Genomic DNA, 17668 nt, shown 5'->3' on the forward strand with positions numbered 1-17668 from the left:
GGAATTTTACCTCAAAAAAAAGCGGGAAAAAAAAAACTTATTTATTTAGTGACTTCTATTTTAGTAAGTCACAGAATCATCAGATGCCTGAATGTGAACAGATCAAAATGTTAAGTACACTGTATCTTAAATCTATAAACTGCATTTACATCCAGCTTTTGCTGTAATATTTAGAAAAATTCCCAATTACTTCACTTCAAATATAATTACTCAACTGTATTTCAACCACTTATAATCAACTCTGTAGGAAAATAAACCACAAGTTATTATCTCAGACTTGTGAATATAAAATTAAAACTGCATTGCTAGAAGCAGAAAATGAACTCTGATGTTCCAACATTTCATCTACTACTGTGTGCATGTCACTGCTTCTACTATCACAAATACCACCTAATACACATGTCACAGGCACATTTATTCACAAATCCCCTGATCTTTGCACTAAGAGTCTACATTTCTACTGGAGAACACACATACTATCAATAACAATTCTCTTGTCCACCACATACAACATAAAATACTATGAGCAGGTTCAATGACCTGAGAGCCAAGGCTGAAGCAATAGGCACTGTGAAAGCGCTCATATCCTTTAAGAATACTTAAAACATCTGACCCAAATTCTAAGGGATATTTGACCGAAAACCTGAGAGTGTCATGACTTTAAAGAAATGAACACCAAGGGAATATGAACTTCACTGAGATGCTTAGTCAGCACTGAGACAAGGGGTCAGTGGAGGGACAGTTAGGCTTCATTTCTGTTTGTAGACATGGAATTTTCCTACTCAGCATAGTTCTATGGAATAATCTGCAACATTTCATTTTCAAACCTTGGTCCTCAAAATATTTAACATTCGAGATAAAAGATTCAAAAAAATTACTCACTCTTTTCACTCTCTCTCCAGTTCCTATAATCCACTAAATCAACTGAATGCATAGCAGACATAATCTTCTGTGCAATACTGGAGAGTGGGGTCTTAGAGAGATCAAAGCCTACAAATGACTCATAATTTTCCATTTTCATAAAAACCTAAACATAAAACAAATACCTATATATTAATTCTGAGACTTCAAAATAAGAAACATTTAAGTTACTTGAAAAATGTATATATGGAGCCTTTCATAAAAATTACTCCAAAAATCATAATCATAGGAACAAGGCATCAATCACTTCCATAATACAGATAGGATAGCAAGAGTAAAATAAAGATTAGAGGCTCCACAGGGTATTATGACAAATAGTGAAGTAAAGAATGTATTTTTTAGTTAACCAATCTTTAAGGAGTCAAATACTTCCTTAGGTTTGAAAAATGGCTGTCAATATTTAAATATGCACATCTAATAACAAAAATTACAACTGAATTGGGTACTTATCACAGACACACAAACAGCCATTCTATCAATTACAGTGACGACCTCTCAGGTTCCTGGCTTGAGTGGGTGAAGTTATAGGGGCCAGTATAAAGCATGAATATGTGGTTACACATCTAATATATCTGGCACAAATCTAAACAAAATTTGCTACATGAACCAAGAGACCAGGTGACATATTTTTCCACAAAACTGGAGAAAAGATTAAGTAAATGCTCTGTTCCAAGGTAGGATAGGAAAACAACACAACAATAAGCAGCCACTCAAGTGACCAGCAGCTGACAACAAAATCTTGGGCAAAATTTATTCCTCCAAATTTTTCAAGTCTATCAAGATCTACTACATAAATTCTTAACATACAAATACAGTAATGGGCAAAACATTTTTGGCCAATGGATTACAAAAATCAATAGGGCTCATGTCCATTTTCTGACAGTTATGGCTGTAAAGTAATTCCATAAAGACCACCTAAAATGTAGATTTTTAGATTGGTATTCCGTATTAAAAGCAGGTAAGGCATTTTCTTGAAGGTAATATCTATGCTTTCTCTTTGCTCTATAATGTTCACATGGTATTTAATATAGGCCATGTATAAACTGGACACTCTAGAAGCTTTTGACATATATTTGATAAATATGCTACTTCAAGTTATTTCATATCATCTCTCAAAAAAATAGTTATGGAGAGCTATAACCAACTGTATTTAAAAATATTTACATTATATAATAAGGCTTTTCCCCTGTAAGTTAAAAACTAACAGGACTAAGTATCTCACCCACTGAAGCTGGCACCAAGCAAATGTTCAAGTAAAAAAATACTGGAAAACTTTGAACAAACATGTTATATAAGGGAAAAAATTGACGCAATATTTGAATTCATTAAATGAAATATTCCATTGACAACAAATTCTAAAATTTAGGGCTTTTTACATATATCTTGTCCTCTTAACATATAAAACATGGCATATTTCAAATCAATATAGTAATTAAAGGTTCAGATTTTAGTAATTTTCAGTCTTTAAGACCAACAACTTTCATCTTTGACTGATTTTCTAAATTCTCCACAATATCTTTCAGATAATCTTCATCTTTAAAAAAATACACATATAATTCTCTTTCCATTTGCTGCAGTTTATTAGTTGCCAAAATTTTTCTTTTTGACTTCACATCAGCAAGAACATCAGTAAGGAGATGATTTAACTTATTCAATTGAGATTCAACTTGATGAAACTGCTCCGTTACCTCCTAGAAGAGGGAAATGAAAATATTTTTAATTCAAGAACTTTATTCATAACACCAATAATAAATTTGAAATGTATTTTACATGGAAAGAATCAAAATGATTCAATTCCCACAATTTTAACAATCAACCTCAATTAAAAATCCAGTTTAATATAAATTTTATGTACAAACATTTGCAACACTTTTCATAGGTTAAAGGTATTCAAAACAGACTTCTACTTCCTACTGTAAAGTACCTGATCTGTTCTGTCTATTCATATATTTAACAAATATGACTGATTGCCTTCCACACATCAAAGCACTATTTCAGAAACTAGATATATTAAAACTAACAAAACCTCTTGTTTGAAGATTACATTCTACTTAATCACAGCCACACAAGCCTGATCTGTTTACTGTAGCCCAAGGAGGCACCCAGGGACCCTTAAAATGAAGTAATTACCAGTAAAAAATAATGGGCTCATTGACAAAAAGCTCCAGTTTTTTCATCCATTGTCACAGAAGAGAGAATTACAAGTGTCACTCAATAACAACAAAATCCAGATTTAATGATAATTTTCCTGCTCAAAAATCTAGACCTGATAGGAATTCCAAGATGGCGTGGAATCTAGCTCATCCTCCAGAGCAGCTAGTACATAGCCAGGAATATTATAGAACAACTGCTGGGGCCACATCACATCAGTGACCGGACACACAGTGGACACAGTCTGAACAAGCTGGACCAGCTGCAATCCCACCCAGAACCACGAGTCCCTCAAGCCGACAAGGCCAGCACCTCTCCCCTACAGGCTGGTTCCCAGAGGGGAAAGGAAAGAGAATTTACTAACAGTAAGGGCCTGAGCTCAACCAAACTCCAATTGTGGAATCAAATTCTAACTACTAAAAATAGGCCCCTAGCTCAGATAAATCGCAAATAAAAGATAAAGTTACTAGTTTTTGCCCTGGCACAGAGGGAGCAGGGCTGATGGGAAAAAAGAAAAAAAGAGATTTTTTTGGATGGAACAGCACAAAAAACTTGAAAAGGTCTGGCACCCTAAAAAAAAACAGAGGGGGCACATAAGACCTGAAGATACATAGAACAATGTACCAACTTAAGCTCTTGATTAACAAACCTGAGGAACACAGGTCCTGCTATGAAAAGGATTTTTTTTTGCTTTGTTTCCTCTTAACTGCTCATTAGATACAACTGCAAGTCTTCTCAGGCTCCAACTGCCCCAGGTAAGGGTGGAATTAAGCTTGTCTGAGAGACAAAAAAAGCTAGTGAGGTGAAAAGAATTAATTTCCTGGAGACTGTACCTTCCCTCCAGGAGAGAAGTGGGGCCCCGCTCAGGTGGAATCCCTCCCTCAAGGAATTCAGACTCCAGGGACTGGAAAACTGAAGCAATTAAAACCAACCTACAGCCTCTCTGCCTCTCTTTGCCCCAGCAAAGAGAGTCTGCTGAAATTAAAGATATTGCTCCAGCAAAGAGAGTCTGCTGAAATTAAAGGTACTGCATTACTTCAGCTGGTGGGACCTGCAGGCAGACCAGCAACACATTCTGGATAAGATAGGAAAAACAGAGTCTAGAGGCTTCATAGGAAAGTCTTTCAACCTGGTGGGTCTCATTCTCAGGGAAAACTGATGCAGGTGACTCTTTCTTTCTAAGAAGAGGCCAGTCTGGTCTGAGAAAATCTGACTGGGGTCCATGATATCTAAGCAGATCCTAAGGAAAAAAAAAAAAGGCTCCACATCCACACAGGTCGGGCAAGAAACAAGAAAACAAGAATTGAAAAATTCTAAGCCATTAAACAAAACCTATGCTAGAAGTCCAGAATAAGCTGAACTGAATGTCAAAGAACAGACAGAAAACAAAGCCATCAAGCAAGAAAATTCTAGGTAAAAGAATGAAAATAATCTCCAGAATAAATTAATAAAGGAAATTAAATGCCTAGACACAAGCAAAAAATAACGAGTCATACTAGGAAAACTGAAGATATGGTTCAGTCAAAGGAACAAATCAACAATTCAAAGGAGATACAGGAGTTGAAACAATTCAGGATGTTAAAACAGACATGGAAAACCTCACCAAAAATCAAATCAATGAATTAAAGGAGGATATAAAGAAGGCAATGGGTAAAAAAAAAAAAAGAAAAAAAAAGAAATCGAAAGTCTGAAAAAACAAATCACAGAACTTATGGGAATGAAAGGCATAGTAGAAGAAATGAAAAAAAAACAGAAATCTACAATGTTAGATTTCAAGAGGCAAAGAAAGGATTAGTGAACTGGAGGACAGGACATCTGAAATCTGACAAGCAAAAGAAAACAGGGAAAATGGAAAACTATGAGCAGGGACTCAGGGAACTGAATGACAACATGAAGCACATGAATATACACGTGTGGGTGTTCCAGAAAAAACCCAGACCTGCTGAACCTTTACATTTAAAAAACTCAAATTCTTTACTTCCTAGCACTTAAATCAGACTATTAACAAGTTTTCATACCTTTGTAACTACATATTCTACTCATACATTTTCAGCCAGTATCACCAGAGGCTTCCAGAAAATCTATAGCTCTGCCTCTACCTCCCAGATTCTCAATGTGGTCTGCCAGCATCATAATTATCTGGGGTGCTTGTTATGAATACAGATTCCTACACCTCACTGCAGACTAAATTACTCAGTCCCTGGGGATAGGGCCAGGAATCTACAGTCTCAGTAGGCACCTCAGGTGATCCTAGTTTAGCAGTTCAAGAATGACTGCTTAAGATCTTACATGCCAGTTCCACAGAACTGTACTTCATAAGCTAAATTTTTAAAAAATCAATATATCATCCACATTTAGTGCTCTCCTTTCAGAAACTTAATACACTGAAAACAACAACCTCACCTTTAATTTCAATTAAAATACTAAAGATTTTAGTTGCCAAAATAATACTACAAATAGTGAAAAACGTTCAATTTCATTGATAATAAAAATGCAAATTAAAAATTAATATAGTGTCTTATACCTAACTGAGCTAGGGAAAGACATTAAATAACACCAACAAGATTATAGTAAAATTTGCCATACTTGAGTAATTCTAGGATGCAAGTTTTCACATTTTAACATATCTGAATTCAAGATGCAGTTGATTTCTGCATGCTGGTCAAGCACTCCTAAAAAAATGCCTGATCACCAACACTCTTGATGTATCGTGTGGAAAAACACAGGCAAGATCTGTGTCAAAAAGGGATTCAGAAAAACAAGACATCAAAGGTGAAGTTTTACAAATTCCTTAACCATTTTAATTGGTGTTCTAGTTTGCTAGCTGCTGGAATGCAACACACCAGAGACGGACTGGCTTTCAAAAAGGGGATTTACAGTTCTTTAGAGGAAAGGCAGCTAACTTTCAACTGAGGTTCTTTCTTACATGGGAAAGCACAGGGTGATCTCTGCTGGCCTTCTCTCCAGGCCTCTGGGTTCCAACAACTTTCCCCAGGGTGATTCCTTTCTACATCTCCAAAAGCCTGGGCTGAGCTGCGAGTGCCGAGATGAGGTATGCTGAGCTGCTTGGGCTGTGCTACATTGGGCTCTCTCATTTAAGTACCAGCCAATTAAATCAAACATCATTCATTGCAGCAGGCACACCTCCTAGCCAATTGCAGATGTAATCAGCGACAGATGAGGTTCACATGCCATTGGCTCATGTCCACAACAGAACTAGGCAACTTCACCTGGCCAAGCTGACAACTGACTCTACAGTTGGCTTCTTTTTTTTCCTTTTAATGTATGATAAAAATCTCTTATCTACATAAATCTAAAAACTCTCTTCTAATAAGTGTGATATAATTCTAAAAAAAAGAAAGCACCGTATCAATTTAACTGGCAGAGTTGGTTCTTTCTTAGCACTAGGTAAAATGATGGTGCACTGTATACTCTGCAGTGTCTTATACACACATAAATAGTGCTGGCAGCACTGTAAAAAGGTACAATATCTTTAAAAAGCAACATAATGGTATCAGAGAAAAAAATGTTAATGCTCAATGTGCTGGTTTGAAACTGTTATGTACCCCAGAAAAGCCATATTCTTTTAATTGTGATCCAATCTTGTGGGGACAGACATGTTTGTTCAATCCTGATCCAATGCTATAGGTTGAAATATCTTTATTAGGTTGTTTCCATGAAGATGTGACACACCCAACTGTGGGTGTGACCCTCTGACTACATGGAGATGTGACTTCATCCACTCAAGGTGGGTCTTGATTAATTCACTGTCATCCTTTAAAAGAGGGAATATTTTGGAGATGTTTGGAAAACCAACACAGGACTCTGGAGATGTAGAAGGAACTGAAAGAGCCATTTGAATGCAGAATTCAGGAGAGAAGAAATCTGCACCCAGGAGATGCTAAGCTAAGAGATGAAACCCAGAGTTTTGCCCCAGAGCAGCTAAGCGAGGGCCCACAGACACCTGGAGAGGAAACCACTAGAATCAGAAGCTGGAAGCAATGGAATCAGGTACAAGGACCAGCAGATACAAGTCACATGCCTTCCCATGTGACACACATGGGCCTTTCTTTGGAATCAAGGTATCTTTCTCTGGATGCCTTAGTTTGGACATTTTGAAGGCCTTTTTGAAGGCCTTAGATCTATAAACCAGTAACTTTAAAAATCTCCTTTATATAAGCCCATCTACTGCATTCTGGCAGCTTTGGCAAACCAGAACACCCAAGAAAGCCAATAATCCTATTTTCAAAAATGTATCCAAATGAAATTGCCCAACAACAAAAAGCTATATGCAAAAAGATGTACATGATTTTGTTCAAGAACAAACAAAAGAAAACATGAAGACTACCAATCCAACAATGGTAAACTGGTTAAAGAAACTAATTAAATCAACAGAGTATTCTAACACTAAAACTTTTAAAAATCGCTTCAAAATTGAAAATGTTTATTTTCAGTGGTGTGTTGGGGGGATATATGTCCCCTAGAAAAGCCGTGTTTTAATCTAAATCCCATTCCATAAAGGCAGAATAATCCCTATTCAATACTGCAGGTTCAAAACTGCAATCAGATCATCTCCCTGGAGATGTGATTTAATCAAGAGTGGTTTTTAAGTTGGATTAGGTAACAATATGTCTCCACCCATCTGGGTGGGTCTTGATAAGTTTCTGGAGTCCTATAAAAGAGGAAACAATTTGGAGAATGAAAGATTCAGAGAGAACTGAGCAGAACGACATAGCCACGAGAAGCAGAGTCCACCAGCCAGCAAACTTTGGAGATAAAGATGAAACATGCCTCCCAGGGAGCTTTCTGATACAGGAAGCCAGGAGAAGCTAGCAGATGACGCTGTGCTCGCCATGTGCCCTTCCAGATGAGAGAGAAACTCTGTGTTCGCCATGTGCCTTCTCACTTGAGAGAGAAACCCTGAACTTCATCAGCCTTCTTGAACCAAGGTATCTTCCCCTGGATGCCTTAGACTGGACATTTCTATAGACTTGTTTTAATTGGGATATTTTCTCAGCTTCAGAACTGTAAACTAGCAACTTATTAAATTCCCCTTTTCAAAAGCCTTTCTGTTTCTGGTATATTGCATTTCTGTAGCTAACAAACCAGAACAAGTGGTAAGGAAAAGTATTTACCTTGCAAATACTAGCTGTGCCAGTTTGAAAGAATTTATGTACCCTAGACAAGCCATGTTTTAATCCTAATCAATCTTGTGGGAGCAACAGTTTCTTCTAGTTCCTATTCAGCACTATAGGTTGGAAATTTGATTAGGTCATCTCCATGGAGATGTGACTCACCCATTCTACATGAGTCATGATTAGTTTACTGGAATCCTACAAAAGAGGAGACATTTGGGAGAGAGTGCCTTTTGAGAATGAGGAGAGAGCAGCAGAACCACCACAGAATAACAAGAGAACCACAGAATCTACCAGCCAGCAACCTTTGGAGATGAAGAAGGAGAATACTCCCAGGGAACTTCATGAAGCAAGAGGCCTGGAGAGAAAGCTAGAAGACATCACCATGTTCATGCCACGTGTCTTTCCAGCTGAGAGAGAAACCCTGAACTCCATTGGCCTCTCTTGAGTGAAAAACCCAACTCTTGTTGGTGCATTAATTTGGACATTTTTATAGACTTGCTTTAATTGGGTCATTTTCTTGGCCTCTGAACTGTAAACTAGCAATTTATTAAACTCCCCTTTGTAAAAGTCATGCCATTTCTGGTATACTGCATTCCAGCAGTTAGCGAACTAGAACAGTAGCCAAAGAAAAATGGCACAGAACAATTAATATTAGACCAAGAACTTTAAGTAAAAAACTTTATTATGACTAGATCATTATGTAATGCTAAATAGTTTACTTCACTGCAATTTTAGTACACCAGGGTAATAGTTCATTGCAATTTAAACTTGAATACAATTTATAAAATAGCCTCAAAATATATAAAGAAAACCTGACAGAATTTTAAGGAGAAATTCACCATTACAGTGTAGATTTTTACACAATCTCTCATATACTAATATCAAGTGGACAAAAATTAGTAATGGGAGATTTTTTAAAACCTGCTTTGAGGAAAGGTTGGCTATATTTTCTGATCAATTCTTCCACTGAAAAAATTTTAAAAACTGGATGAAATATTAGCAAAAATTAAAAATAAAAACAAAAACAATGAAGACGTTATAAGACATTAAAAGGAATTATGAGAAAAGTAAACAACCAGATTGCTGAAGGGAGCAACTTTTGCCCTAAGGGCAAATTGCCAAACGGAAAATTAGAATCTTTGTTTTGTGAGCTTTGCAAAGTAACTAGGAAGAAAATCAGTATGCAGAGTCCACAGAAGGTAGAGTTAAACAAGAGACCCTCTCCACAGTAAGATGGAGGACCCAGAAGAGAACCACCAGAAGGTCAGAGTGCACTGGAAGCCAGAGAGCCCTTGGTTAGAATTACAGCCCACAAAGGAACCACATGGGTCCTCCAAAGACCTCAGGCTCTGAATATGGCTTAAGGTTCAGAACTAGTACAGTGCCTGGCTGTCTTCTAAAGCACAATACAGAAAAAATGAAAGCAAAAGAAGAAAAATACTAAGCAAAAAAAAACCCTGGCGTAATGATAATACTATGAGGCAAAAAAGCATTTGAGCATCATTTCATGGTGATAGCAGAGTTTCCTTCACCAGAATGATAGTGATCTTAAATCTGTACACCCTAATAAATGCTGATGGGAAAATCTGGTTATTTATAGGCAAAAAATAAAATATTTTTATCATACATAAAAATAAACTCCTGTGAGTTAAAGACTTGAAATTGAAAAAGAAAAAATTTAAGAGTATAATAAGAAGGGATAACATTAGGACATCAAGAGAAGATTTCTTTAAAAAGATATAAAAGTATGATCATATGATAAGAATATTTGTATGTGGTTATGTATCATAAATAAAAAATAAATTAAAAAATAAATATAAAAAGATATAAAAAAGGGTAAACCATAAAGAGTGATAAATGAAATCAAGATTTGAATCTTCAAAAAAATATACCAGATATTTAGTCAGCCAAGATGATGGAGATGCTCCAAGGTCCCATTCCCCACAGAATCTTGAACAACTCTGAACAGGCAGAACCATCTTCCTCAGACCTCCAAAAAACAGTTAAACAGTTGCAGAAACTATTCATCAAATCAAGAACAAGATGACATAAAAATACAGGAAAACCTCATGGTACCCTTGCTGGCTTGTCTCCCACCCCTAGCTGGGTACTAGACTGCACTCTCAGTTCAGGCCCCTGGTAGTGGTTCCAGAGGAAGCAGATGTTTTAAAAAAGAAAAGTGAAGAGGGAAGACTAACACATCCTGACTTAAAAGCTTACTATGGAGCCATAATGGTCAAAACAGCATGGTACTGGCCCAAACATAGAAGTATTGACCAATAGAACTGAACTGAGAGTGTGGGGACAGACCACCAAATCAATGGTCAACTGATCTTCAACAAGGCCCCCAAATCCACTGAACTGGGACAGAACAGTCTTTTCAGCAAACAGGCATGGGAGAACTGGGTATCAACAGTCAAAAGAATGAAAGAGGATCCCTACCTTATACCCTATACAAAAATTAATTCAAAATGGATTAAAGACCTAGTTGTAGGAGGTAGCTTCTTGAAACATCACATTCAAAGTAAAATCAACAAAATAAAAAATAGATAAATGCTTTTTTTAATTTTAAAATTAAAAGCTTCAGGGTGAGCCAGAGTGGCTCAGCAGGCAGACTTCATGCCTGCCTTGCCAGAAACCCAGGTTCAATTCCCGGTGCCTGCCCATGCAAAAAATAAATACATAAATAAATAAATAAAAGCTTCTGCTCCTCAAAAGACTGTCAAAAAGGTGAAGAGGCAGCCAAATCAATGAGAGAATGGAAACATGTCAGATAAAGATTTAATATATGTGTACATAAAGAAATTTTACAACTCAACAACAAAACAAGCAATCCAATTATAAAATGGGCAAAGGATGTGAACAGAAACATTTCCAAAGAACAAATACAAATTAGATGCGCACCTTCATTAACTATAAGGAAATGTAAATCAAGATGACGATGAGTTATCACCTCTCACCTATAAGAATGGCTGCTATTATACAAACAGAAAAATACAAACACTGGAGAGGATGCGGAGAAACTGGAACACATTCACTGCTGGCAGGAATGTACAATGTTACAGCCACTGCAGAAGACAGTTTGGAGGCACCTTAGAAAACCAAATATCAAGTTGCCCTAAGACCTAGCAACACTCAGCATATAACCAGAAGAGCTGAAACATGTGACACAAACAGTATTTGCACAATGATATTCACAGCGGCACTTTTTACAATTGGAGAAAGATGGACAGGTGCCCATCAACAGATGAGTGGGTAAATGAAATGTGTTATACACATACGGTAGAATATTATGCAGCAGTAAGAAGGAATGAGGTCCTGAAGTGCATGACAATGCAGATAAACCTTGAAAACATAACGCTGAGTGAAAGAAGTTACACACAAAAGGACAGTTACTATATGATTTCACTATTGTGACTCTGGTAAAATTAACCTCAAAAGTTTACATGGTAGAATATAGAGGACCTAAAGTAAAGGTACATAGCTCGAGATGGGGAAAAGGTTACCCAATGAGGCTGAAGTTGAATGTAAGGGAATGGACAGAATGATGGTAACTAATTAGTGCAGTTATAAGCAACACGGCAATACTGAAGGTGAATGTTTAGTGCCCTGTATTCTATCAATTAACTTTACAATTATGAATAAGTTTCTCACGAACTCCTTCAAAGGTGTAATCTTATACAGAGTCAAAAATAAAGGGGTACAGGGGGAAAACTAATATTGCATGCTATGGCCTGTGGTTAACAGGTAGAGAGCAACAGTACCACAGCAATACCAGGGGTAAGTAATTCAGGGGGAGGGACAAGAGATTAGGGGAGGTTGATCCGATACTTGGTTAGGCTGTTTTTATTAGTACTTTGTCTCTTCGGACCAATGAAAACTGTCTAAAATTGAGAGTGCTGATGATTGTACAACCAAATGAGGACACTGTAAGACACACTTTACTTCAGACATTATCCATCATGCCCAATGGATGGAGGAGGCCAAAGGGTACAATGACTGAGAAGCCAAACGGAAACTGAGATATATATACACGAGGGAATATCATGCAGGTACAAAAAGGAATGAGGTTGTGAGGTACTCAATGAACTTAATGAACCTTGGGACAATGTGCTGTGCAAAATAATCCAGAATCAAAAGAACAAATATGCTAGTCTCTTTCAGAAAATACTTATAAGATCACTGGAGCCTAGACTATAAGCTCTTACAGTAGCCATACTTAGTCCGAAGTTCTAAGTGTATTTCTAGATTCAGAGAACTGAGCTGTATGTGTTTTTACTCTGTTAAAGCTGGTGGAATGCAGTATACTAGAAATGAAACAGCTCTTAAAAAGGGAATATGTTAAGTTACAAGTTAACAGTTCTAAGGCCATAAAAATGTCCAAACTAAGGCATCCAAAGAGAGATACCTTGACTCAAAATAGACAATGTCTGTCACAGAGGAAGCCACATGGCTGGCATCTGCTGGTCCTTGTTCCAAGTTCTGATGCTTCCAGCTTCTGATGCTAGAGGTTTCCTCTCTAAGCATCTCTGGTCCTTCACTTAGCTCCTCCAGGACACAACTCTGGGTCCTGACTTACTTAGCACTTCATGTGAAGGCACATGGCAACATCTGCTGGGCTCTGTATCTCCAAACGTGTGTCTAAGCATCTTCTCCCTCTGTCAGCATTCCCAAGTACCTCCAAATGTCTGCACCTCTCTCAGCTTTGCACTTTCTTCAAAATGTTTCCCTTTCTAAAGGACTCCAATAAACTAATCAAGACCAACCTTGAATGGGCAGAGTCCTTTCTCCATCTATGAAAAAGTCACTACACCACAACTGGTGCTTCATATCTTCACTGAAGTAATCCAAAGTTTTCACCCTAAACAACACGTAGGCCCCCACAAGATTGGATTAGGAAAGAAACCATGGCTTTTCTGGGGTGTGTAACAATTTCAAGTCATCACAATGTGTGTAACTGGTACTCCCTTGGCACTCTGAGTACCTCTGTGACATCTAAGATTCAGAGCTGGGGTTCTGCAGCTCTGAAAATCAGCACTGCTGCATACAATAACAGCTAAAGTAACTGAAAAAGAGATCAGATTTCAATTAGAGCTAAAAACGAAGCTGATCGGGCTGGGACTAAGTTACATCAGAATACCGGGCAGAAAATGACTATTTATGTATTCAACAGCTTTACCTACTGTATGAGTCCAAAAGCAGAGAGATTTTTGTCTAGAACCTAAATTTTCTGTAACACAGAATCTAAAATCAAACGATCTAGAAAGCTCAAACAACCCAAACACATGGAGCCCAAAATGGGAACAAGCGTTGTAATTCTGTATAGCTTAATGTGATACCCAGATACCTTCCAGACAAATGTGGAATCATAATTAAAAAGTACTGAGGTACTGGAGGGGAAAAGACAAAAGCATTGGTAGTAGAGTAAAAAAGAAAAAAAAAAAAACAAAAAATAAAGGAAAAGAGAATAAAGAAAAAAAGTTATTGGTAGAGTTCCTTAAGGGACTGGAGAAAATATATATAATTATTAAACTTTCCCACCTGGGAAACCCCAGGTGCTCTCTCAAACATTAGGGACTTTCAAGAAAATAAGCCAAGCCCTTGATTTTGAGACTTGCACTTACAAAACTTATTTCTGCAGTGAAGAAGTTAAGACCACCTATAATTATGCTTAAGAGTTGCTTCCAAGAAACCTCCTTAGTTTCTTAGACGTGGCCTCTCTCTCTCTAAACCCAATCCTGCAAGGAAAATCATTACCCTCCCCTCTATGTGGGCATGACATTCAGGGGTGCAAGTCTTCCTTACAACATAAGTCATGACTCCCAGGGATGAGTCTGGCCCTGGCACTGTGGGATCAATAATGGCTTCCAGATCAAAAGGGGAAAAAGAAAGGTTAGAAAAAAAACAAGATTATCAGTAGCTTAAGAGAGTTCAAATAGAGCTGAGAGGCTACTCTGGAGGCTACACATATGCATGCTCCAGCTAAATACTGCTAATTGCCATTTGCCAAATCCCAACCAACATCACACCCATTAACCCTAAAATAACCCTAAAAAAACACACCTAGGGGACTAACTGAGCTTCTATAAAAGTTTAAAGCACCAAGTTTACTCTCCTGAAACCCATTACCTCCAGAGGTAGTAGTTCCTAGGCTAGATAAGTCTTTGAAATCCAGAAGGACCAAACTCTTCAAGGATATCATATAACACCATTTTCCTAATCTATATTATCAACACCCTTTTCAACACGAAAAAGTCAGAAAGGCAAGAGATCCTTACAGAGCAGAAAAAGGATCAAAGAAGAAGAAGAAGTTATAACAGAAAAGATAGGTTTTAAGAAATGAGTATGACTGCTGTATCATTATACTGATATTTCTTTCAGCCTCCAAGGTTTTGAAGCAGCTAGAAGGAGAAACCTGAAATTGTGGAATGATAACCTATGACAAACTATGAAATCTGTTTTGTAGCCGCTTGTTGGAGTGTACTTTGAAAACCATTTTTTTTGTGTATTTGTTATATTTCACAATTTTAAATTGTCAAAGAAAAATCAGGCAACAAGAAATATGTAAGACATCTGAAGAGTATAGCTGTATGATTTCATTTCTATGAAATTCTATGACAGGGAAAACTCATCAGCAGTGAAAGAAAGCTGGATCATTAGTTACCTGGGAACAGGGAGGTGGGTTAGACCACCAAAGGGTAAGCAGGAACATTTTGGGTTGTCAGAAAAGTTCTATATCTTGACTAAGATGATAGTTACTTAGGTATTTCATTTGCCAAAACCCATCTTTTCACATCGAATGTTTTTTAAAAAAAAAACATTTTTTATTGGGAAATATAACATATATACAGAAAAGCAATAAATTTCAAAGTTCACTGTAACAAACAGATTTCAGAGTTTGGTATGAGTTACAGTTCCACGATTTTAGGTTTTTCCTACTGGCTGCTCAAACACACTGAAAAGTAAAAGAAATATCAATATAGTGATTTAGCAGTGATATACTCATTTGTTAAGTCCTATCTTCTCATTATTACACTTCCTTCTCTTTTGATCTTTTTCCCAGTTCTTAGGGGTATTTGGGCTATCTAGGTATCTGAGCAATAAGAGGTCCTCTGGAAGTAACTCTCAGGCTTGACTATAGGGAGCCTTAGCATCTTCACTACATAAATAAGCATCAAAAAAGCAAGCTTTAAGGTCAAGGGCTTGGCCTATTGACTTGGGAGTCCCGAATGTTTGAGAGTATTAGGGGTTTCCCTGGTGGTAAGGCTTATTAGTTCCACATTTTTTTTCTCCCATCCCTCAAGGAATTTTGCCAGTGCTTTTAAATTATCTGCTCAACATACTCTGGGATGCATCTGGGTATTACATTAAGCTATACAGAATTACAAGCTCTCATTCCCATCTGGGCTCCTTGTGTCTGAGTTGTTTGAATGATCAATTCAGACAGGTTGAGTTAGATTATGTGCTACAGAAAATTTAGGACAAAATAAAACTCTCTTCCTTTGGTCTCACTGGGTAAGTGAAGTTCTAAAAATACAATGTACTCCTTACCCTTAAATTATGATTTACCTTAGTGAAATGGGTATGTTTTAGGGCATGAAAATTATACTTCAATAAAACTAATTTTAAACTAAAAAAAAAAAAAGAAAGAAAGAAAGAAACAGAGAAATAGATCTCAACACACCAATAACTAATAAAGAGAGACTGAATCAGTAATCAAAAGTCCATTAAAAAGTCAGGACCTTAAAGCAAAAAAATGTTTATCTGGCACAAAATTTATATTTTGACTAATGCATTTCCTAATATAACTTATGTAGACAGCTTAATTGAATACCATATGTACATGGAACCTTGAGTAGAACATGAGATTTTGTGGGTTTGTCCAGAGTGATGCTCTGATAAATTCCAGAGTGAGTAGAACAGTGAATAAAAAAGTATTTGCAAAGTCCCCTTAGGGAAATGGTGAGAAAGGGGGAAAATTCAACTTCCCCAAGTCGAATTCTTTTTTTTTTCTTTCTTCTTTTTTTATATATTTTTTTATTAATTAAAAACAGAATTAACAAAACAATTAGAAATCATTCCATTCTACATGTACAATCAGTAATTCTTAATAACATCACATGGTTGCATATTCATCATTTCTTAGTACATTTGCATCGATTTAGAAAAAGAAAGAAAAACACAACAGAATAAGAATTAAAACAATACTAGAAAGAAAAAAAACAAAAAACCTATACCTCACATGCAGCTTCATTCAGTGTTTTAACATAATTGCATTACAATTGGGTAGTATTGTGCTGTCCATTTCTGAGTTTTTATATCCAGTCCCGTTGTACAGTCTGTATCCCTTCAGCTCCAATTACCCGTCCTCTTTTTTTTTTTTTTACTTAATGGAAAAAAAGAAATTAACCCAACATTTAGAGATCATACCATTCTACATATGCAATCAGTAATTCTTAACATCATCACATAGATGCATGATCATCATTTCTTAGTACATTTGCATTGGTTTAGAAGAACTAGCAACATAACCGAAAAAGATATAGAAGGTTAATATAGAGAAAAAAAATAAATGTAATAATAGTAAAATCAAAACAAAACAAAACAAAAACCTATAGCTCAGATGCAGCTTCATTCAGTGTTTTAACCTGATTACTTTACAATTAGGTATTATTGTGCTGTCCATTTTTGAGTTTTTGTATTTAGTCCTGTTACACCGTCTGTATCCCTTCAACTCCAATTGGCCCTTATCTTACCCTGTTTCTACCTCCTGCTGGACTCTGATATCAAGGATATATTCCAAATTTATTCTCGGATGTCTGTTCACATCAGTGGGACCATACAGTATTTGTCCTTTAGTTTTTGGCTAGACTCACTCAGCATAATGTTCTCTAGGTCCATCCATGTTATTACATGCTTCATAAGTTTATCCTGTCTTAAAGCTGCATAATATTCCATCGTATGTATATACCACAGTTTGTTTAGCCACTCTTCTGTTGATAGAGATTTCGGCTGTTTCCATCTCTTTGCAATTGTAAATAACGCTGCTATAAACATTGGTGTGCAAATGTCCGTTTGTGTCTTTGCCCTTAAGTCCTTTGAGTATATTCCCAGCAATGGTATTGCTGGGTCGTATGGCAATTCTACATTCAGCTTTTTGAGGAACCGCCAAACTGCCTTCCACAGTGGTTGCACCATTTGACATTCCCACCAACAGTGGATAAGTGTGCCTCTTTCTCCGCATCCTCTCCAGCACTTGTCATTTTCTGTTTTGTTGATAATGGCCATTCTGGTGGGTGTGAGATGATATCTCATTGTGGTTTTGATTTGCATTTCTCTAATGGCCAGGGACATTGAGCATCTCTTCATGTGCCTTTTGGCCATTTGTATTTCCTCTTCTGATAGGTGTCTGTTCAAGTCTTTTTCCCATTTTGTAACTGGGTTGGCTGTCTTTTTGT

At 36.9% G+C, this 17668-nt stretch overlaps 2 protein-coding genes across 5 annotated transcripts in view; both read right to left on the reverse strand.

Moving 5' to 3' along the window:
- Positions 1–17668, reverse strand: part of POLN (DNA polymerase nu) — a 300052-nt gene that overhangs the window by 261523 nt on the left and 20861 nt on the right. Inside the window, exon 2 of one of the 2 annotated variants that reach the window (XM_077136233.1) lies at positions 883–1027. In XM_077136233.1, coding sequence (XP_076992348.1) covers positions 883–1021 — 139 coding nt within the window. In that variant the 5' untranslated portion in view covers positions 1022–1027. Of the gene's footprint in view, positions 1–882; positions 1028–17668 lie in introns of those variants that run through there. The other variant, XM_077136234.1, reaches the window with a different exon arrangement.
- The window catches only part of HAUS3 (HAUS augmin like complex subunit 3), a 37469-nt gene continuing 20857 nt past the window's right edge, over positions 1057–17668 (reverse strand). For all 3 annotated transcript variants that reach the window (XM_077136236.1, XM_077136235.1, XM_077136237.1), the window contains one exon: positions 1057–2612. In XM_077136236.1, the coding sequence (XP_076992351.1) occupies positions 2379–2612 (234 nt within the window). In that variant the 3' untranslated portion in view covers positions 1057–2378. The remainder of the gene's footprint in view (positions 2613–17668) is intronic.

Source organism: Tamandua tetradactyla, chromosome 19, assembly GCF_023851605.1.
Source record: "Tamandua tetradactyla isolate mTamTet1 chromosome 19, mTamTet1.pri, whole genome shotgun sequence".
Classification (NCBI taxonomy): Eukaryota; Metazoa; Chordata; class Mammalia; order Pilosa; family Myrmecophagidae; genus Tamandua; species Tamandua tetradactyla.